General features: G+C 37.4%; 1 protein-coding gene across 3 annotated transcripts in view; it reads right to left on the minus strand.

Moving 5' to 3' along the window:
• LOC135217290 (acetylcholine receptor subunit alpha-like) overlaps window positions 1–19,027 on the minus strand; it is a 770,770-nt gene that overhangs the window by 54,877 nt on the left and 696,866 nt on the right. For all 3 annotated transcript variants that reach the window (XM_064253042.1, XM_064253041.1, XM_064253043.1), the window contains exon 7: window positions 10,731–10,867. In XM_064253042.1, the coding sequence (XP_064109112.1) occupies window positions 10,731–10,867 (137 nt within the window). The remainder of the gene's footprint in view (window positions 1–10,730; window positions 10,868–19,027) is intronic.

Genomic DNA, 19,027 nt, shown 5'->3' on the forward strand with positions numbered 1-19,027 from the left:
GAGAATCTTGGGAAAAATGCAGTCGAGAATTGTATTTCATGTGACTTGGAGAAATCTGTCAAAATTATTGTTGTGGAAGGTTAGCTTCAGGCAAACGAAAGAAGAAGAAGAAGAAGAAGAAGAATGTACGGAAAGTGGGAGAGAGTTAAAGAAAATAAAAAAATTACTAAAAGAAAATGAGGCTCTTCATCACAAAATGAATTAAGGGTTTTTGATTTCGTTCTTTGAATTGCTGTACTTTATTGAACTTTGCACTGTTAAATACTAAAGGTGGGAACTTACAATGTTACAATAAAAGGTGGAAACCTGCAATGTTAAAATCGAAGGGTAGAGCTTTAAATGTCAAAATTTTATATAGGAACTTGCAATGTTATAATGAAAGGTGAAAACTTGCAATGTTAATATTAAAGGAGAGAATATGCATTGTTGACATTAACGGTGGGACCTTGCAATGTTCAAATTGAAGGGGATAACTTAGATAGTTGTAATTAATGTTAGAAATAAAGGTGGGGACTGGTAATGTTAACAAAAAAATTACATGTGAGAACTTGCAATAATAAAATTAAAAGTCAGAAGTTGCAGTGTTAAAATTAAAAGTGAGAAATTGCAATGGTAAAATTCAAGTTGAGAACTTGCGATGTTCAAAATAAAGGTGGCAACTTGCAATGTTAATTTAAAGGTGGCAACTTGCAATGTTAAAAAGAGAGAGTTAACGTTAAATTTTGTACTAATTTAACTTTCAACTTCAATTCGACGTTAAAAACGACAAACTGGCAAACTGAAATATCATCCATACAAGATATCGTATTAAAAAAACACACACGTGTAAATGTAACGCAGATTCAAACCAAAAAGATATAAGGATATTTCCCACGACATTAAGGACACAAAAAAGAGAGAGAGAAAAAAACACACACCAGAGAATCACTGAATATATGCAAATAGCGATAAATCTAGTCACAGATATTGACCAAAATCGCCCAATAAAATCACTTGCAGCCAGCCAGAGACCCCTTGGAAGCCCTGAGCCTCAAAGGATATTAAACCCTGGTCAACGGGGCGAGGGAACATGAACCTTATTTCGTATGAACGTGGGGGTCATAATTTTATAACACTGCCAATCTCACTTCATCACATTATTGCCATTTACTGCCAACTGGAGGGACACGTACTCTTCGGAGGACATATGACCTGAAATTTCTCATCATGTGGCGATATTATTCAATTTGCATTTTCTTTTGCTAAGATGAGTAATGAAATATGGTTGGAATTCTTCCAGTGCATAACCAAACACATTCATAAATGACATGTGTATCCATACGTGCGCTTATGCCGTTTAATTCCTGATAAAATTAGAGGGGGTGATAAAAAAAAGAGAAAAAAAAGATGAATAGTAGTTATTTTTCAGTATTTAATGTAATGTTCAAGAAAATTTCTTCTCACACAGATTCGGTAGGCCCGAGTTCGATTCCCCGCTCTGCCGACGTGGAATCAGAGGAATGTATTTCTGGCGATTAGAAATTCATTTCTCAATATAATGTGGTTCGGATCTCACAATAAGCTGTAGGTCTCGTGGCTAGGTAACCAATTGGTTCCTAGGCAAGTAGAAATATCTACTTGTTCGGGCCAGCCCTAGAAGAGCTATTAATCAGCTCAGCGGTCTGGTTTAACTAAGATACACTTACTTCTCTGTGTATATGTATATATACATATATATATATATATATATATATATATATATATATATATATATATATATATATATACTACATACAAATACTTCGATTTCACACCTTCCAAACCTCTTAATACAGATGAAGCCAAAAAGAACAAGGACAAAGAAAATCCAGAAAGTCATATGAAAATTTGAAAATAAATACCCTTAAAAAATACCAATATCCCATATCAACAAGATGCCGCTAAACCTCGCTTTCTATGCATTTAAAAAAAATCGTGTCCCGGCCCTCATGACGTCTGTATTCTGACGGTTCAACAAGCCATTCAAATAGTGCTTGGGTTTCACGCCTCAAGCACGTATCATCCAAATTAAAAACGCAAGCAGATTCTAAACCATCAAAATACGTCTTTGGATTTAGTCTACCACAAATGTAGAATTTTACACTGTCTCGGTAAGGAATCCTCTAGACAGGAGAAGGCTTGCGAATGCACGCTGCACGATTTTCCTATGGAAAAAAGCAAGAAATATTTGTCTATTTTTCATTCACTTCACTGTACGTAATTTATCTATGCTCTAGTTATAAGTGTCTTTTGCTAAACAAAACTCGATGAAAGAGAAGGGTTGAGCATATAATTATAGGATATGCTTATATGCTTAAGTACGTATGAATGCATACATACATACATATATATATATATATATATATATATATATATATATATATATATATATATATATATATATATATATACATATCGGGTGTTTCGAAATCAGAACCCCCCTCCTCCACAGAACAAATGGAAAGTTATGAAGTTTTCTGCTAAAGCCTATCTCCAAGTACGTTATCGTAAGTTTCTATTAAGCTATTTTTCATTTTACACATTTTCTTGTATTTTCAGACTGAGTGACGGAGTTAGATACAGCCATGGCTAACGACTCGGAGGAAATCAGATGGATTGACCGAATCCAGGCTATAACCTTCAGAGAGGCCAGGGACGCTGGCGCATCCTTCATTTCATGTTCCAGGATAACTAAATACATTAAAAAAGATGAATCCTTTGTTAAAAGAAACTGGAACAAAAATCCATATGACTGTCATCGCGAAAAGAGTGAGAATCTTGGTAGGCCTGAAGTCCTTTCTCAGGAGTCAAAAGACATCGTAGCTTGAACTAGCAACAAAAAGGGGAAAGAAGAGAAGTTATAGTGCTGTATATCATGAGTTGAAAAAATCTGGTATCAAGCCATTTCATGTTATCAGCAAGCCCAACATCACTCAGCAACATAGAGAAGACCGTGCATGGTTTTGTGGTTCATTTCTTAAAGATTGGGATGAAGCTGACTTTCTCCATGTTGCCGCATCAGACGAATTCTTCATTCACACAGTCAGGAAGCCAAAACATAAAGATGACATTAGGTGGGCTGCAAAGTTGGATGATATCAACGATTCCATGCGCTATCGCCAAGTTGTGAAATTTCCTGAATGTTTGGGAAATTTTCTCTGTTTCACAGCCAAACGATTAATGTGGATCATCAAAGAAAAAGGACAGTCATGGAAGGGTGAATACTCCAGAGAAACTGTGCTCAATGGTGGAGTATTTCCTTTTCTCAAAGATTCTGAAAATGTGTTATCTGTTGAAGAAGTCATATTTTTGGATGATATGGCAACTTGTTTCAAGGCTCTTCAGACACAGGAGCTGCTTCGAAACAGTGGTATCGATTTCTTCTCGTCAAGTGAATTTCCAAGTAGTTCCCCTGACCTTAATGTGTGTAAAAACATTGGTAGTATCTTAAAGGACCATACTGAAGCCCCTACAGTGAACTATGATGGTATACCATGCCTCGATGACCTGCGAAGAGAGGTGACCGAAGTGCTCAGGCAAATGGAGTTCGAGTCTCGGCTTTTTTGTGATTTGCTGAAATCATACCCCTCAAGAATGCAGGCTGTAGTACAGGCAGATGGAGGCCACACAAAATATTAAATACTCAGAGAGAAACTTAAATAAATACCTGTTCTGAATTACTTTTGTTTTTGTCCATATCAATTCTAGTTTATGCTGTGAGGGGGCGGGCTCTAATTTCGAAACACCCAGTATATATATGTCATATCACATTACCGTGATTCATATACAAAAATCGAGCAACAAATGTCCTTCAATATCTACTTCGCTCTACCCCGGAATGAATATATTTTCATAGATGTTAACCGAAGGGGAATTTTTAGTCGATAAGAAATTCGTCGGCTCACGGGCGCCAACCATAGAACCAATAAATTCAGGACGCACAGTGGAGCATTCTAGGCGACACAGCTACCACAAGAGGTTAAGTTAATGCCGCCTCTCACCTACAAATCCCTGTCGCGCTCAGGTATCCGTTGTTTTGGAGTCAGCATCAATCCACCTCGACTTCGGTAATGTTGTAGTGCTTTTCTCCGCACGTAGCCATTTTACGAGTCATATCACATTACCGTGATTCATATACGTACATACATCGAAGGGGAATTTGGTTCCGTGGCTGGCGCCCGTGAGCCGACGAATTTCTTATCGACTAAAAAACTTCCCCTTCGGTTAACATATATGAAAATATATCAATTCCAAGGTAGATCGAATTAGATATTAAAGGACATTTATAACTCGATGTATATATATATATATATATATATATATATATATATATATATATATATATATATATATATATATATATAAGCTTTGAAAAGGTCCTGAACGTTAGGAAAATAAGTTACAAAAAGTTAGATAGTATAACTATAAAATCATTCACTGTTAGAGAGAAGAATACAAACTGAAAAAAAATTTGATTTCTGTGAAAGGTAGAGAAAATGTAAGAGGAAAACGAATAAGAATATGGCGAAGCAATTGAGAGAAAATGTCCAGGGAATAATAATAAAGAGAAAAAGAAACCTAAAGATACTTACTGAATAAGGAACAGAAATTACAATAATAAGCCTACAGAGGTAAGAGTGAAATGGCCTAATAAATTTGAAGGCCAGCGTCAAAGAAGAAGAAGAAGAAGGAAAAGAAAAGAAGGCGAAGAAGAGAAGACAAATAGAATACATAGAAGAAGACACATAGAAGAAAAATAGAGGAAGACAAATAGGAGAAGAAAGCAAGAACAAGTAAATTGGAGAAGAAGAAGAAGAAGAAGAAGAAGAAGGACAAATAAAAGGAGAAAAAGAAGAACACAAGTAGAATAAATACAAGAAGACACGTAGAAGAAAAATAGAAGAACACAAATAAAAGAAAAAAGGAATAACAAGTAAAATGGAAGAAGAAGAAGAAGAAGAAGAAGAAGACAAATAGAATAAATAGAAGAAGACACATAGAAGAAAAATAGAGGAAGACAAATAGAAGAAAAAAGGAAGAACAAGTAAAATGAAGAAAAATGAAGAAGAAGCAGCAGAAAAATGAAGCAGAACACCAAACCCCAATGATTTCGGAAGAGACGATTAGCCGTGGGGAGGAAAAGTGCGAACAAGAGGACGATGAGCACTGAAAGCAAACTAAAAGCAAAATCCTCTTTCAATTTGGACGGCTTTCCAGGGTCACACCTGGCGGGACTGATGGGAATCGGTGGACACCATGAAATCTGCTGACCTCTCTTTCATCGAAATCTGAGATTCCAGATAATTTAAATCTGAGACTTGAAAGAATGTTAAAGTCTGAGGCTACAAAAGTCTGAAAATATGAGACTTAAAACTATCTGAAATTCTGAGACTGCTAAATATCTGAAATATGAGTTTCCAAGCAATCGGAAAATCTGCGACTACAGAAAATATGAAAATCTGAGACTACAAAAATATGAAAATCTGAGACTAGACTATAAAAGTCTGAAAATCTGAGACTAGACTATAAAAGTCTGAAAATCTGAGAATACATAAGTCTGAAAATCTGACTCCAAACAACCTGAAGATCTGAAAATCTGTGACTCCGAACAATATGAAGATCTGTGACACCAGAAAATCCGAAAATATGAGGCTTAAAAAATCGAGAACGGTTCCATCTGTTCCCCAATTGTTTTAGAATTCTGCATTTTTCTTCTCTCTCTCCCTCTCTCTCTCTCTCTCTCTCTCTCTCTCTCTCTCTATACCAACTATTTCTTCTCCCTCTCTCTCTCAGCAACGATTTCATTTCTCCCTCTCTCTCCCCAATTATTTGTCCTCCTCTCTCTCTCTCTCTCTCTCTCTCTCTCTCTCTCTCTTACCAACTGTCCTCTCTCTCTCTCACCAACTGTTTTCTCTCTCTCTCTCTCTCTCTCTCTCTCTCTCTATCTCTATCTCTATCTCTCTCTCTCTCTCTCTCTCTCTCTTTCAACTGTCTTTTCTCTCCCTCTATCTCTCTCTTATCAACTGTCCTCTCTCTCTCTCTCTCTCTCTCTCTCTCTCTCTCTCTCTCTCTCTCTCTCTCTCCAACCGTTTCTTCCTTGAAGGCGATTACATGTCACGACCATTTCACCGGTGTTACTTTATCCCCGAACTCCAGATAGAAACCCAAGTGTAACGGCTGCAACACTGCCGTTTCGGTTTCTTTTCAAGTTTCAGCAACACAATCTTACAGTTTTTCTTTTACAGACTGTAAAAAATAAATTCTGTGTATGTTGAACAGTACAGGTAATCATTTCTAATACATTGTAGCGTCTTTTTTTTCATTTTCGTTGGTGAATGAACGGGCTATCTGTCCGTTGATTGTAGCACGTTTTAATTTACATCATGTACTTAATCTAGAAGCTATATTTCTGTTCAGTTATTTTGTATTTCCATTTATAACTGGGAATACATAAACATGTTTAATTTGCGTCGCTTTATTTGATCCTTGTTGTTAGTATCAGTACTAATTATGAGCATTAGTTACGAAGACCACTCCACGTTAAGTTAGGAATATAATGTTTGCAACTTGTGCGACAGTGGAAAATCTTGCAAACGTCCCCAGTAAGCTGGAAGTCGGATTGCGCCTTGTTCTTTTGAACGCTGTAAAAGGATGGAGAAGGCATTCCAAAAGCATCAACAGAGTTGACTTATGAATTCAAAGTTAAATTACATATGTAAGCTTTATTCTTTCTACATGAAGAGGGGTAACAAAAATGCCTTTACACAGGGTAGGGCAAAAATGCAGGAAATCGTCAGCAGAAAGGCCAGGAGGACACGAGCCACTCTGTGGCGCCACAGAGTTGCGTCGGAGTGTGGCGATGTAGCTTCCAATAGGTCTCCATTGTTAATAAGCTACGCAAAGCACACGAGCGTCTGAGGAGAGAGAGAGAGACCTTACCGGGGGGGGGGGGGGGGGGGGGGGGGGGGGGGGGGGTGGGGGGGGGACAGGGGGGGGACCTAACCAGCTTGTTCGGGTTGCCCCAGTTCCCTCAGTGTGAGGCACCTCTAATGTCTACCAGAGAATTGCTAATACATCTTCCGGTATATTTCGCATCTTCCAATCTTGGATGGTCTGGGATGCAGCTTAGATATTTGTCGAGCTTATTCTTAAACACATCTACGCTCACTCCTGATATGTTCCTCAGATAAGCTGGCAACGCATTGAATAGATGCTGCATTGTCAATGCTGGTGCGTAGTGGATTAATGTCCTGCGTACTTTCCTTAGTTTTCCTGGTATAGTTTTGGGCACTATTAATCTACCTCTGCTTGCTCTTTCTGATGTTTTTAGCTCCTTGATGTTTTCGGCAATTCCTCCTATGTGTTTCCATGCCTGTATTATCATGTAGCGTTCTCTTCTCCTTTCTAGACTATATAATTAAAAAATTGTAGTCTTTCCCAGTAGCCAAGATCCAAAAGAGAGAGAGAGAGAGAGAGAGAGAGAGAGAGAGAGAGAGAGAGAGAGAGAGACGCATAAACACAAAAACTTAACAAGGTAACTGCAAGCTTTAGATTCCCTTCTAAGGTTCTCCTTATATATTCCATAATAGTCTTGAATTAGTCTCTCTCTCTCTCTCTTCTACAGAGGTTGCTTGCTCTTTTGTTTGGGCTTTATCCCCCATTCAAGATTATGAAAGCATTATAAAAAATACATATATAGGATAGGAGAGAGAGAGAGAGAGAGAGAGAGAGAGAGAGAGAGAGAGAGAGAGATGACTGTCGAATAGTCCTTAGGGGGCACAAACGGTTCTACCTTTTACAGAAATACGGCTCCCAAAAAATCCCGATTTATCAGTTTTTTTGCTGAAACTTTATACTTTTTATGGAAAAAAAGAGGACAGAGGAAAAAATAGACGAAAAAGGAAAAAGGGATCCTTCCGCTCCTCTGAGTGTTTGTGGTTTTTCCATAAGCTGGTTTCATAGGGAAAGTGTATATATATGTATATATATAGATATATATATATATATATATATTATATATTATATATATATATATATATGTATATATATATATATATAGGATTTTTATAACATCACCGTGATTCATATACTACATGCATCAAGCTACAAACGTCCTTTGATACCTAATTCGCTCTACCTTGGAATCAATATATTTTCATGTATGTTAAACTGAAGTTAAATTTTTTATTTCATAATAATTTCGTCCTCTCGTGGATTCGAACCAGCGCGCCAAGGAGAAATCAGGACTTCAGTGACGTCTTTACCGACTCGGCCAACAAGTCAGGTATAAGTTGATACCGATTATGATATTACAAATCACTGTCGAACTTGGTTAACATGGCCGAGGTGGGTGGATATCGATTCCAGTTTCAAATACCTGAGTTCAACAGTAATTTGTAAGGCCGGAATCGGTATCAACTTATACCTCACTTGTTGGCAGAGTCGGTAAAGACGTCACTGAAGTCCTGATTTCATTTCTCCTCGAGAGGACGAAGTTATTATCAACCAAAAAATTCCTATTCGGTTAATATATATGGAAACATATTAATTGCGATGTAAAGCGATTTAGATATTAAAGGGCATATGTAGCTAGTGCATGCTTGTATATATATATATATATATATATATATATATATAATATCTATATATATATATATATATATATATATATATATTTAATATACAGCTCATTCGATATATTTAATACCACTTAACTTCTAGATTCATTCCCACTTTGGATAAGCCTGTTACCACAAGGCCTTCAAGATGGAAATGAAGAAACAAGTGAAGATAAGTTAACTATAAGAAGTTAAGTATATCTTACGTTTAACCAAATGAAGAAACTCTGACGCCCTAAGTCACGCTCTGATACTCTGGATGCGGGTTCGAACCTTGCCCCCAGGCAGATGCCAAACAACGTTATATTAAAAAAAATGGATTTTTCAATTGCTATATGATCTTTTTCATGTCGTTTCTGTTACTTTCTTTTCCATGTTGTTTCTTACAAGATCTTTTTCGTGTTGTTTCTCTTATGATTTTTCCATGCTGCTTCTGATAAGATCTCCGTGATGTTTTTGTTATGATCTTTCCATGTTGTTTCTGAAAAGGCCTTTCTCTTGTTGTTTCGTTACGACCTTTCCATGTTATTTCTGTTACGATCTTTTTTCTTGTTGTTTCGTTACTTTTTTTTTTCTTTTTTTTGTTTGTTCTCTGTTTTTTTTCCACTGTTCTTCCCCTTGTTTTCCTTACTGATAAGATCTTTTTCGTGTTGTTTCTTTTACAATCTTTAAAACGTTCTCTCTCTCTCTCTCTCTCTCTCTCTCTCTCTCTCTCTCTCTCTCTCTCTCTCTTCTTATTCAATATCCTTAATCAGCATCTGCTTGTGTACCTCAACTATATTTGATTAGAATGATGTTATGTCTGTCTATTTTAAAAGAATCTCTCTCTCTCTCTCTCTCTCTCTCTCTCTCTCTCTCTCTCTCTTATTCATTATCTATAATCATCATGTAGTTGTGTGCCTCTCAATGCTTGATTGGTATGGCTGCATATCTGAGTATTTTAAAACAGTCTCTCTCTCTCTCTCTCTCTCTCTCTCTCTCTCTCTCTCTCTCTCTCTCTCTCTCTCTCTCTCTCTCTCTCCTTATTCAATATCCTTAATCAGCATCTGCTTGTGTACCTCAACTATATTTGATTAGAATGATGGTATATCTGTATATTTTAAAACAATCCCCCCCCCACACTCTCTCACTCTCTCTCTCTCCTCTCTCTCTCTCTCTCTCTCCTCTCTCTCTCTCTTCTCTTTCCCCTTATCCATAATCATCATGTAGTTGTGTGCCTCTCAATGCTTGATTGGTATAGTTGTATATCTGCGTATTTTAAAACAAAACACTCTCTCTCTCTCTCTCTCTCTCTCTCTCTCTCTCTCTCTCTCTCTCTCCTTCCTTATTCAATATGCTTAATCAGCATCTACTTGTGTAACTCATCTATCTTGATTTAAATGATGGTATATCTGTATATTTTAATAACAATCTCTCTCTCTCTCTCTCTCTCTCTCTCTCAAGTATATGAGAGAGAGTGTGTGGTGTGTGTGTGCTTAGGTAAGCTAGCAAGCTCGTCTACACCGGTAACCTCTACTTACTCAAAAGCTCCTTATACGTGACATCTCTGCAATCCCGAGAGATCTCTTTAGATCACAAGCTATTTCTTTCACCGCCAAAAAAACAAACCCATTCCGGCCTCCCCTATTCATCACGCGCAAGCCCACCTAACCCTCTTCCCCATTGAACCCCCATTCTTCTTCTTCTTCTCTTCTTCTTCTTCTTTATCTGTGTCTTTCTCTCTCACGACAAACAAGGAACACCAAGAGGAGGGAAAAATGCACCTATCTTCGCTCACACATTCTCCGTCTTCCCTTCTTTATCCGTGTTCTTCTCTCCCACGACAAACTAGAAAAAGAAGAAGAGGAAAAAAATGCACCTATCTTCTATCACACATTCCTCGTCTTCCCTTCTTTATCAGCGCATTTCTCTCACACGACACAAAGAATAAGGAACAGACATAGAAAAACAAGAGATCTAGTTCACCACACTTTCTTCATCCGCACCTCTCTCTCCCACGACAAAACTGGAAGAAGAAGAAAAGAAGAAGAAGAAGACGAAGAAGAAAAGAAGAAGAAGAAGAAGAAGAAACAGAATAGAAACCAGAGGACTTACCTTATAGAGACGAGTATCATGGCAAATATTAAGTACTTCCCCAGCAGAGGGACGACCAGCGACGTCGGCGGGATGATCTCAACGACCAGCAGGAAGAACACGTGGAGGGAGATAAGGATGGAGATGCTCAACGTCACCTGAGGAGGAGGAAGAGGTCTTGGGTCAGTAGTTTTGTTTTGGGACTGGGAGGGGAGGGGTAGGGAGGGAGTGGGAGGGAGGAAGGGAGGTGGGTGGGAGTGAGTGAGGGGAGGAAGGTAAGTAAAGGGAGGGGGTAGGAGTGAGGGAGGGAGAGAGGAAAGGAAGGGGGGGTGGGAATGGAATGGAGGGGAGGGAGGAAGAATGAGGAAGGGAGGGTAGGGATGAAGTGAAGGGGAGGAGGAAGGGAGGGAGGGTAAAAGGGGAGGGATGGGATGGGAGAAACGAAAAAGGAGGATGGGAAGGGAGTTTGAGATGAGTAAGAAGGGAGGGGAGGTAGGGAGTGAGGGGGGGAAGGCGGCGGGGTACAATATCAGATTAAAATGGGGTCGTTACTCCTGTGAGGAGGAATATAATATTAGCATTTATTGTAATGTAAATAATAATAATACAAATAACAATCATATTACATAAAAAACTTGTAAAATCACAATTACAATAAAATATCTCTGTCGATACACAATGAAAACACAATACAATTCACAGTAAAAATAACATTAATTTACATGCATTAACAAACAAAGTAGTTCCACAAAAGCATATACTGAAGTTTCTCCCGAAGGAATAAATTATAGTTCCTGAAAAAAAAAAGTTTCCGAAGGTTTAGCAAAGGTTTCCGAGCTTCTGAGGTCCCTTTAAAAAGAGTATTTACCACTGAAATGTTTTGAGGAAATACAAGTAGTCAGCAATCAGAATGGTACCTGTACTAGGAAAACTAATAATAATAATAATAATAATAATAATAATAATAATAATAATAATAATAATAATAATTAGGTAGCAGATCCTTTTTCAAGCATGTAGAACTGAAGGCGACAGATGTATCACCTAAATTAATTTCATATAATAATAATAATAATAATCGAATAATAATAATAATAATAATAATAATAATAATATAATAATAATAATAATAATAATAGGAGGAGGACATGTCCTCTTAAACATGTTCTGTTAAAATGGATGGCAAAATCTTTATTATTACTATTATTTTATTATTGTTATTATTATTATTATTATTATTATTAGTTATTGCCCTTAGGAAGCAGACCTTCTCTGAAGCATACTTTATTAAAAGTAATGGTACTTCAGCAGCGTTACACTTGTAGAGATTCTTCTCTATTTTTTTACGAATAGCGACTTTTCCGTGCTACTTAAACAGGCTAGTAAGCGCCTATAGAGGTCATGATCAAATACAGGGTCAAAATATGTGAATATATTTGAATTTTACAGATAAACTAGTCATCAAAGTCATTAACGCTCTCTCTCTCTCTCTCCTCTCTCTCTTCTCCTCTCTCTCTCTCTCTCTCTCTCTTTAAAGCGAGCTTTCGTCTGGAGCTGCCTAGAAATTCCTCGGGGGCTGGGAAACTGATATTATTAATTATTATTATTATTATTATAATTATTATTATTATTATTATTGTATGTTGTAAGTATACCCTCTTTTAAACATGTTATAATAAAAGTAACTGCTGCTTCAGCTGCGGTTGCAATTATTTATTAATAAAAGATTATAATAATAATAATTATTATTATTATATATAAGGACGTACATCTCATAAATATGTCCTATTACATAGATGGGAAAGCTGTTATTATTATTATCATTATTACGAGAAGGAAGTAGACACTTCTCAAACATGTCCTGTTAAAAATGATAAAGGCATCATGCGAGTTCATTTTATATTGAGTGTTCTTTATTTCCTTATAATTTTCTTCTCCTCTAAGTTAATATTGGAATATAAGTAGCCAATGTTTATACTTAAGATTCTTTATTATCAAGACCCAAGGTTAGGTTAGGCTAGAATGTATCGCTGATGATTTTTTTTTTTTTTTTTTTTTTTTTTTTTTTTTTTTTTTTTTTTGCGTATTTTCATGATCTTGATGTTTCATTTGTCAAAGTTGTTGTACTCTGTCTCTCTCCAGTTTCAGTAAGGAAACTCTGCATTCCCACTATAAATGTCAGGAAGGATTCTCTCTCTCTCTCTCCTCTCTCTCTCTCTCTCTCTCTCTCTCTCTCTCTCTCTCTCTCTCTCTCTCTCGCTCTCTCTCTTCACCATTGGATCCTACTTGCCTCTCCTCCGAATACCACCTTCAAGGATTCTAACTTGCCCCTCAATTTCCAAAAGCAAAATTTCTCCCTTGTTGAAATGTCAAGAAATCCAGACAAATTGTTTGTTAAATTGTGAAGCGGACGGGAAAGGAGATAGAAACACAGAGAAACAAACAGATTAACGAGTGATTTAGCAAACGAAGCTAAGACTCAGAATCCTTCGACTATCGGAAAAAGGATTTTCATGGCACAAACTCTTTTGTGGGTATTTAAATATGCACAGCTGCATGATCAAATGCCCGAAGATGCAATGTATTGCTAACCTAAAGCAATTCTCCTTGTATTTTATAATTTACTCACACTTTTATCTATTTATTTATTTATTTATTTATTCATTTTTTCAGTTATTTTCTTCTTTTCTAATAACTTGTCTCTTCTTTCTGTATTTCCATTGACCTTCTGTTACTTCTTTCCGATGAACAGCATAAATTTTGAAAGATTGAATTTATAGTAAATTACTTCCGTGGGCTTGCTCCAAATGAATAGGGTTCATCTTCTGGATATAATAATATCAATAATAATAAGCAGATTGTAAAAGTTTATTTAAACAAGTTGATTTAAACCTTTCCTAAGCATTTTAAAATTCTACAAATTTTTTTATTTATTAATTTTTCTCTAATGACTTAATCTCTTCTTTCTGTATTTCTTGTCACCTTCTGTTACTTCTGTCAAAATGAACTCCATTAGTTTTGAAAGCTTGAATTTCAAGTCAGTGGCCCCCTTGGTGGGCTTGATCCATAAGAATAGGGTTCACCTTTTGAATAATTATAATATATACCATCATGGCTCCAGTCTTAAACAATTCCATACATCATCCCTATAACTGAAAGTTAAATAAATTATCCTACAGTTGACGACCAGTCACACAAAGAACTAGTGAGAGAGAGAGAGTAAGAAAACCAGGCTAAAGAAAGATGAGAGGAAGGCCACACCCCCGATAATCCAAGAAAACGCAAAAAGAAAAGGTGAAAGAGAAAAGGATAAGACAAAGAAATCAATTCAAAGTAAGGAAATAATTCCCAATACGAGAGATTCAGTTCGCCCATGTGTAGCCACATCTGCATCGCATTTCGCGATAAACCTTCGAGTTGGCTTCCTTCAAACGTTGCTGTAAATTGCTCTGCAGTGGAACGGATTCTGTTCCTGCCAATCACTCCAAGAGCATTTTGGGCCGACCTCGGCAAAGTGACGAGTCTACAGGAATATTTGGATATCATTTAGAGTTTCACCGATTATGTTATGTAGAATCATATAATTTCGAACGACCTAGACACAGTGACAAGTCTAGAAGTTCTAAGCAATCCTCTGATGATGGCTAAATTCTTTTTTAAGATCATAACCTTTGGATTTCTTGATCCGAATGATTTGGTATAGCATCACCCTACCAGTATTAAATTCACATTAATAACCATAACATCATGATTTATAAGATGAAATCAAAATGGGGCTCTCCAACAGAATGATCTGATACTTGAATTCAAATTCAAGAATCATGACTGGAATTCAATCTGTGTACAAACCTTCAAGCAACTCGCAAGAAAAATACGGTGGAAAAACCCAGGTTATAAAACACATAGCATATTGAAATTCTTCACTGCTTTGATATCAGGAACCTTCAAACATGTCATTATTAAGCCAATCACGCAACTCGCAAGTTAGGCTTCTTCCATACCACATGGGTGCTTAAAACAAGTGAAAACATTATCATTATTATTACATAGAATACGAATCAACTTCATATGAAACAAGCATGCAAGGGCCACTGCACCGACTTGAAATTCGAGCTTCCAAAGAATATGGTGTTCATTTGAAAGACGTAGCAGAAGGTAATATGAAATAAAGAAGAAGATATCAGTTATTAGAAAAAAATTAATAAAGAAAATAGATAATAATGTAAGTCAACTAACAACGATCTAAAAACAACTGACAAGTATAAATTTAGAAACTTGTATGAAACTGAAAATGCTAAATTAACGACTTGAAAACAGGTAACAAAAATAAGCTTAGATCGAACTAAGTAACTAAGTCGCAGCCAGGGTCTCTCATAAAGGTTCCCCACTTCACAATAAAAGAAAAAAATAACATTGCCTCATTTCCATCACAAAAAACAAAACTCCTCACATAAGACATTAAGCTGGAGACGCCCCCCCTCACCCCACCCGCTTTGTCAGTCTCTCACCAACTCGCTCTGCGTAAACCCCCTTCAGTCACGTCTACTTTCTTCCTCAACTCCGGACTTTTACTCAGAGCGAATCGAAGGACACTTGTCCCCAGGAACCGTTAGGACTTGAGAAAGGCGAGGTCTCCCTCTTGGAGCAATGGGATTAACGCCCGCATGGAGCCGAATGGGCGGGCCTTCCTTTGTCCCCTTGCTTGGTCATTCAGTGGATAAGTAGCTATCTCTCTCTCTCTCCCTCTCGTCTTCCAAAAAAGGGGTCATCAAACGTAATTTGTTTCAAATTTACATAAGAAGCACAGCCAGCAACTACAACCACCACCCTTCAGAGCCATAAAAACGAATAAAGGACAGAACAAAAGTTCCCCCGTCGAAGCAAAACTGAAGCCTCCGCGCCCATCAGCATGACTAAAAAAAAAAAATGAAGAAGAAGAAGAAGAAGAAGAAGAAGAAGGATGAAAACAGCATTCCCAGAAAACCACGAAACGTGATCCTGATCAAAATGCACCGAAATCATAACGAAAACGATCCGCTGGGAGCAGAAGCAGCTCCTCCTCTTCAGGAACCCTAATGCATTATACGGGACGGGTCACCATAATGAAATCCAGCTTCCAGTTTCCAGCGGCGACGTCTCGTTACGAATGCTCTTCGAAGAACTTGGGGGCCATAAAAAATGTTCCCAATTGATTTTTTTAATGCAGGGGTAATCTAGCCTCGAAGAATGCAGGGGAAACAGGAAGACAAAGGAATAATCCGGCACTAATTTGGGCTGATGAGGTCTGGAAGTTTAGTGATGAATTTGCTTCCAGGTACAAAGGAAGAGTTTCCAGTGGCGACAAAAAAAAAAAAAAAAAAAAAAAAAAAGTTTCAGAACAAAGTGACATTTCAATCAGTCATTCACTCAATATCACATACATCGAAAACAATAACAACAAAAAGAACGGCATAAAAAAGGAGCTAGTATAACCTGTTAACTACTCACTTTCGCAACAAAACGTAAGGCTATTAAATATCAAATGTATTTTTCCATTGCGCCCCTATGGAGCACACACAAGCAATAAGGAAAGCAGGAGTACAGAGAGAGAGAGAGAGAGAGAGAGGGCGATAAACCTCTTAAAATGAAGCTGCAAATGGTTCAAAGAGCTACGAAGCATTAAACACACAAAGGACTGTTAGGTGGTCTGACCTACTTTAAAATAAAACGGCCGCGTTGTCGAGGGAGGATTCGTAACAGCAACTTTCATTTCAGTCGAAATACTAAATAGGCTAACAACCGGAATGGTTGGAATCGGAATATCAAATCGAGGCCAAAGGCCAAGCGCTGGCAGCTATGAGGTGTTTCAGCGATGAAAATAATGCAGAATCAACATGAACGGAGGTATAGTAAAAGGAACGAAGGGGTTACAGCTAGGAGCCGAAGGGACGCTGCAAAGAATCTTAAGTAAGACCTACAATAAATCACTGATATTTATGGAATCTCTGATGAAAAAAAAAATCAACAAAACCTGTATTCCTACAGATTCGACTGATGAAACTCTACAAAACCAATGTATTATGGAAAAAGCCTACAATGTTACAAAAAACGGAAGTTCCTCGTTGGACGAGTGGGTTATGTACTCGCCTACCGATTCGGTAGTCGCAAGTTCGATTCCCCGCTCTGCCTACGTGGAATCAGAGGAATCTATTTCAGGCGATTAGAAATTCATTTCTCGATACAATGTGGTTCGGATTCCACAATAAGCTGCAGGTCCCGTTGCTAGGCAAACCAACTGGTTCCTAGCCATGGAAGAAAAAACAATCTAATCCTTCGGGCCAGCCCTTTATAGGAGAGCTGTTAATCAGCTCCTCAGTGGTCTGCTAAAACAAAGATATACTCAACTTTTTCTTTTACAGAAAACGAAAGACAATTGCTACCACAGAAAAATGAAGCTAAAACAATAAATAAATGGAACAAATGATGGAGATGCAACAAAAGATACTGCAGGAGAAATGTATTAAAATGCAATACAGGCCTTCAGATGGAATAAATTGTGGAGACCCAACAAAAGACATGACGCCGAGGAAGAAGATAATTAAGACAAATTCTTATAACAATAGACAAAACCGTCCTCATTAAGAGTGAAATATATTTACAAACATATAACATTAGACTTCTATACTGTCTGTGGCAAAGAGCCGAAATAAAGTATTATTATTATTATTATTATTATTATTATTATTATTATATAACGTTAAAGAAATACTATTTGATAATAATATTAATGATAAACATATTTCACTCAGACATTCATGATTACTTTTTATCGAAAATCACAAAAATGATTTGCATTGAGAGAGAGAGAGAGAGAGAGAGAGAGAGAGAGAGAGCAAACAGTCATCTAGAACTGTACTACCATAATCCAAATAGTTAATGAAATACGACAAATATCCTTTGGAGAATCCTTCGATACCTCTGTCCCAGACCTGTTGCAAAAGGACGTCTCGTGAGGCCACGCCATCCCCAATCCTCCTCCTCCGGCTGCTGGGTCCTTTGTTTCTGGAACACTTCCGGGGCGGGTTCCGCTGGAAGCGTTCCTTCCAGGGTACGCTTTGGCGCTGGTCCCTTTTGCTTGTGAATAAGTAGTGCCTCGCTGGATTATGTCTGGGTTCGTTTCTGCATCGAGTCTTACCGGTAAATTCTGGGGTTTCTTTAGTCACTAAATAATTCAGGGCTTCCTTTAGTTCTGAAGTATCATAAGTGAAGTCTATTATGCTTTCTTTTCTATAATTTCTTCGATGTTGAAATTTCACTGAAAACTTATGCGTTTTTTTTGGTATTGATTCTCATTTATGACCTTGCGTTTTATTCTGTAACTATGTCTCAATGGTGACTTTTAGATTTTCTCGAGTACTAAGTCCCACAGATGGTACCTGTAAATTCCTTGGTATCGAACTTCAGCTGTGAATTTTAAGCTTTCTTCAGTAATTATTCACTTTCCTCCTCCGTGTACTAAGGTAACAGTAAGTAAGTAAGTACCCACTGGGGAGAGAAATGGTTGACATACTTTCCAGTGAGGATTACTAAAACTTGCGATTTACTTTATGAGTCTGAGTGGCAACGGATGCCATGAAGCTTAATGACTCAACAAGCCTCAAGAGTAAGAGTATTCAATTAAAAGCAGTACCTGCCATTATAGATAAAGCGAGGTTATACATCTGCTTGCCTGCATAGGTTAATTATCAAGTAATGGGACACAAATAATGACTCGTTTTCGAAAACATTCCAATCAATAAGATTCTATAGTGAGTTTCATCAGAAGGGAATTCTCCAAAATGTTCCAAAATTATTGCACTACTGAATTACATTTCCTTGCTCAATAGAGCAAAATTCCCTTTAACTGACTCAGCTCAAATGAGAACAGACAACGAGAGTCAGGATGCGCCTTTGGAGGTGTCACACCAACAAGTTCCCTGATATATTTTTAAAGCCAAACTTTGCACTAATCAGCCAATATTGGTGGAACAACTGAAGTCAAAATGTTCGTGTTTGTACGGCATCAACCCTTAACGAACGAAAGAACGTCATTCAAACTCTGTACTAACATACAATACAATCTATTTGCTGGTGAGTTAAGCTGACGCATGTTAAGACTACTGACAAGTCTTACATAATTCAAAATTAAAACTTGCGGGGTGCCCAAGGGGCAACATCCCTACCTAGTCCAAGGCCGGTTTCATCTCCGACAAAAGTGTATTTTTTTTTCTTATGACGAAACCTTAAGAGTTCATTCAAACTTTCAATATTCAAACGCAAGGCCACAGACAATATTCTGG

Source organism: Macrobrachium nipponense, chromosome 7 (genome assembly GCF_015104395.2).
Source record: "Macrobrachium nipponense isolate FS-2020 chromosome 7, ASM1510439v2, whole genome shotgun sequence".
Lineage (NCBI taxonomy): Eukaryota > Metazoa > Arthropoda > Malacostraca > Decapoda > Palaemonidae > Macrobrachium > Macrobrachium nipponense.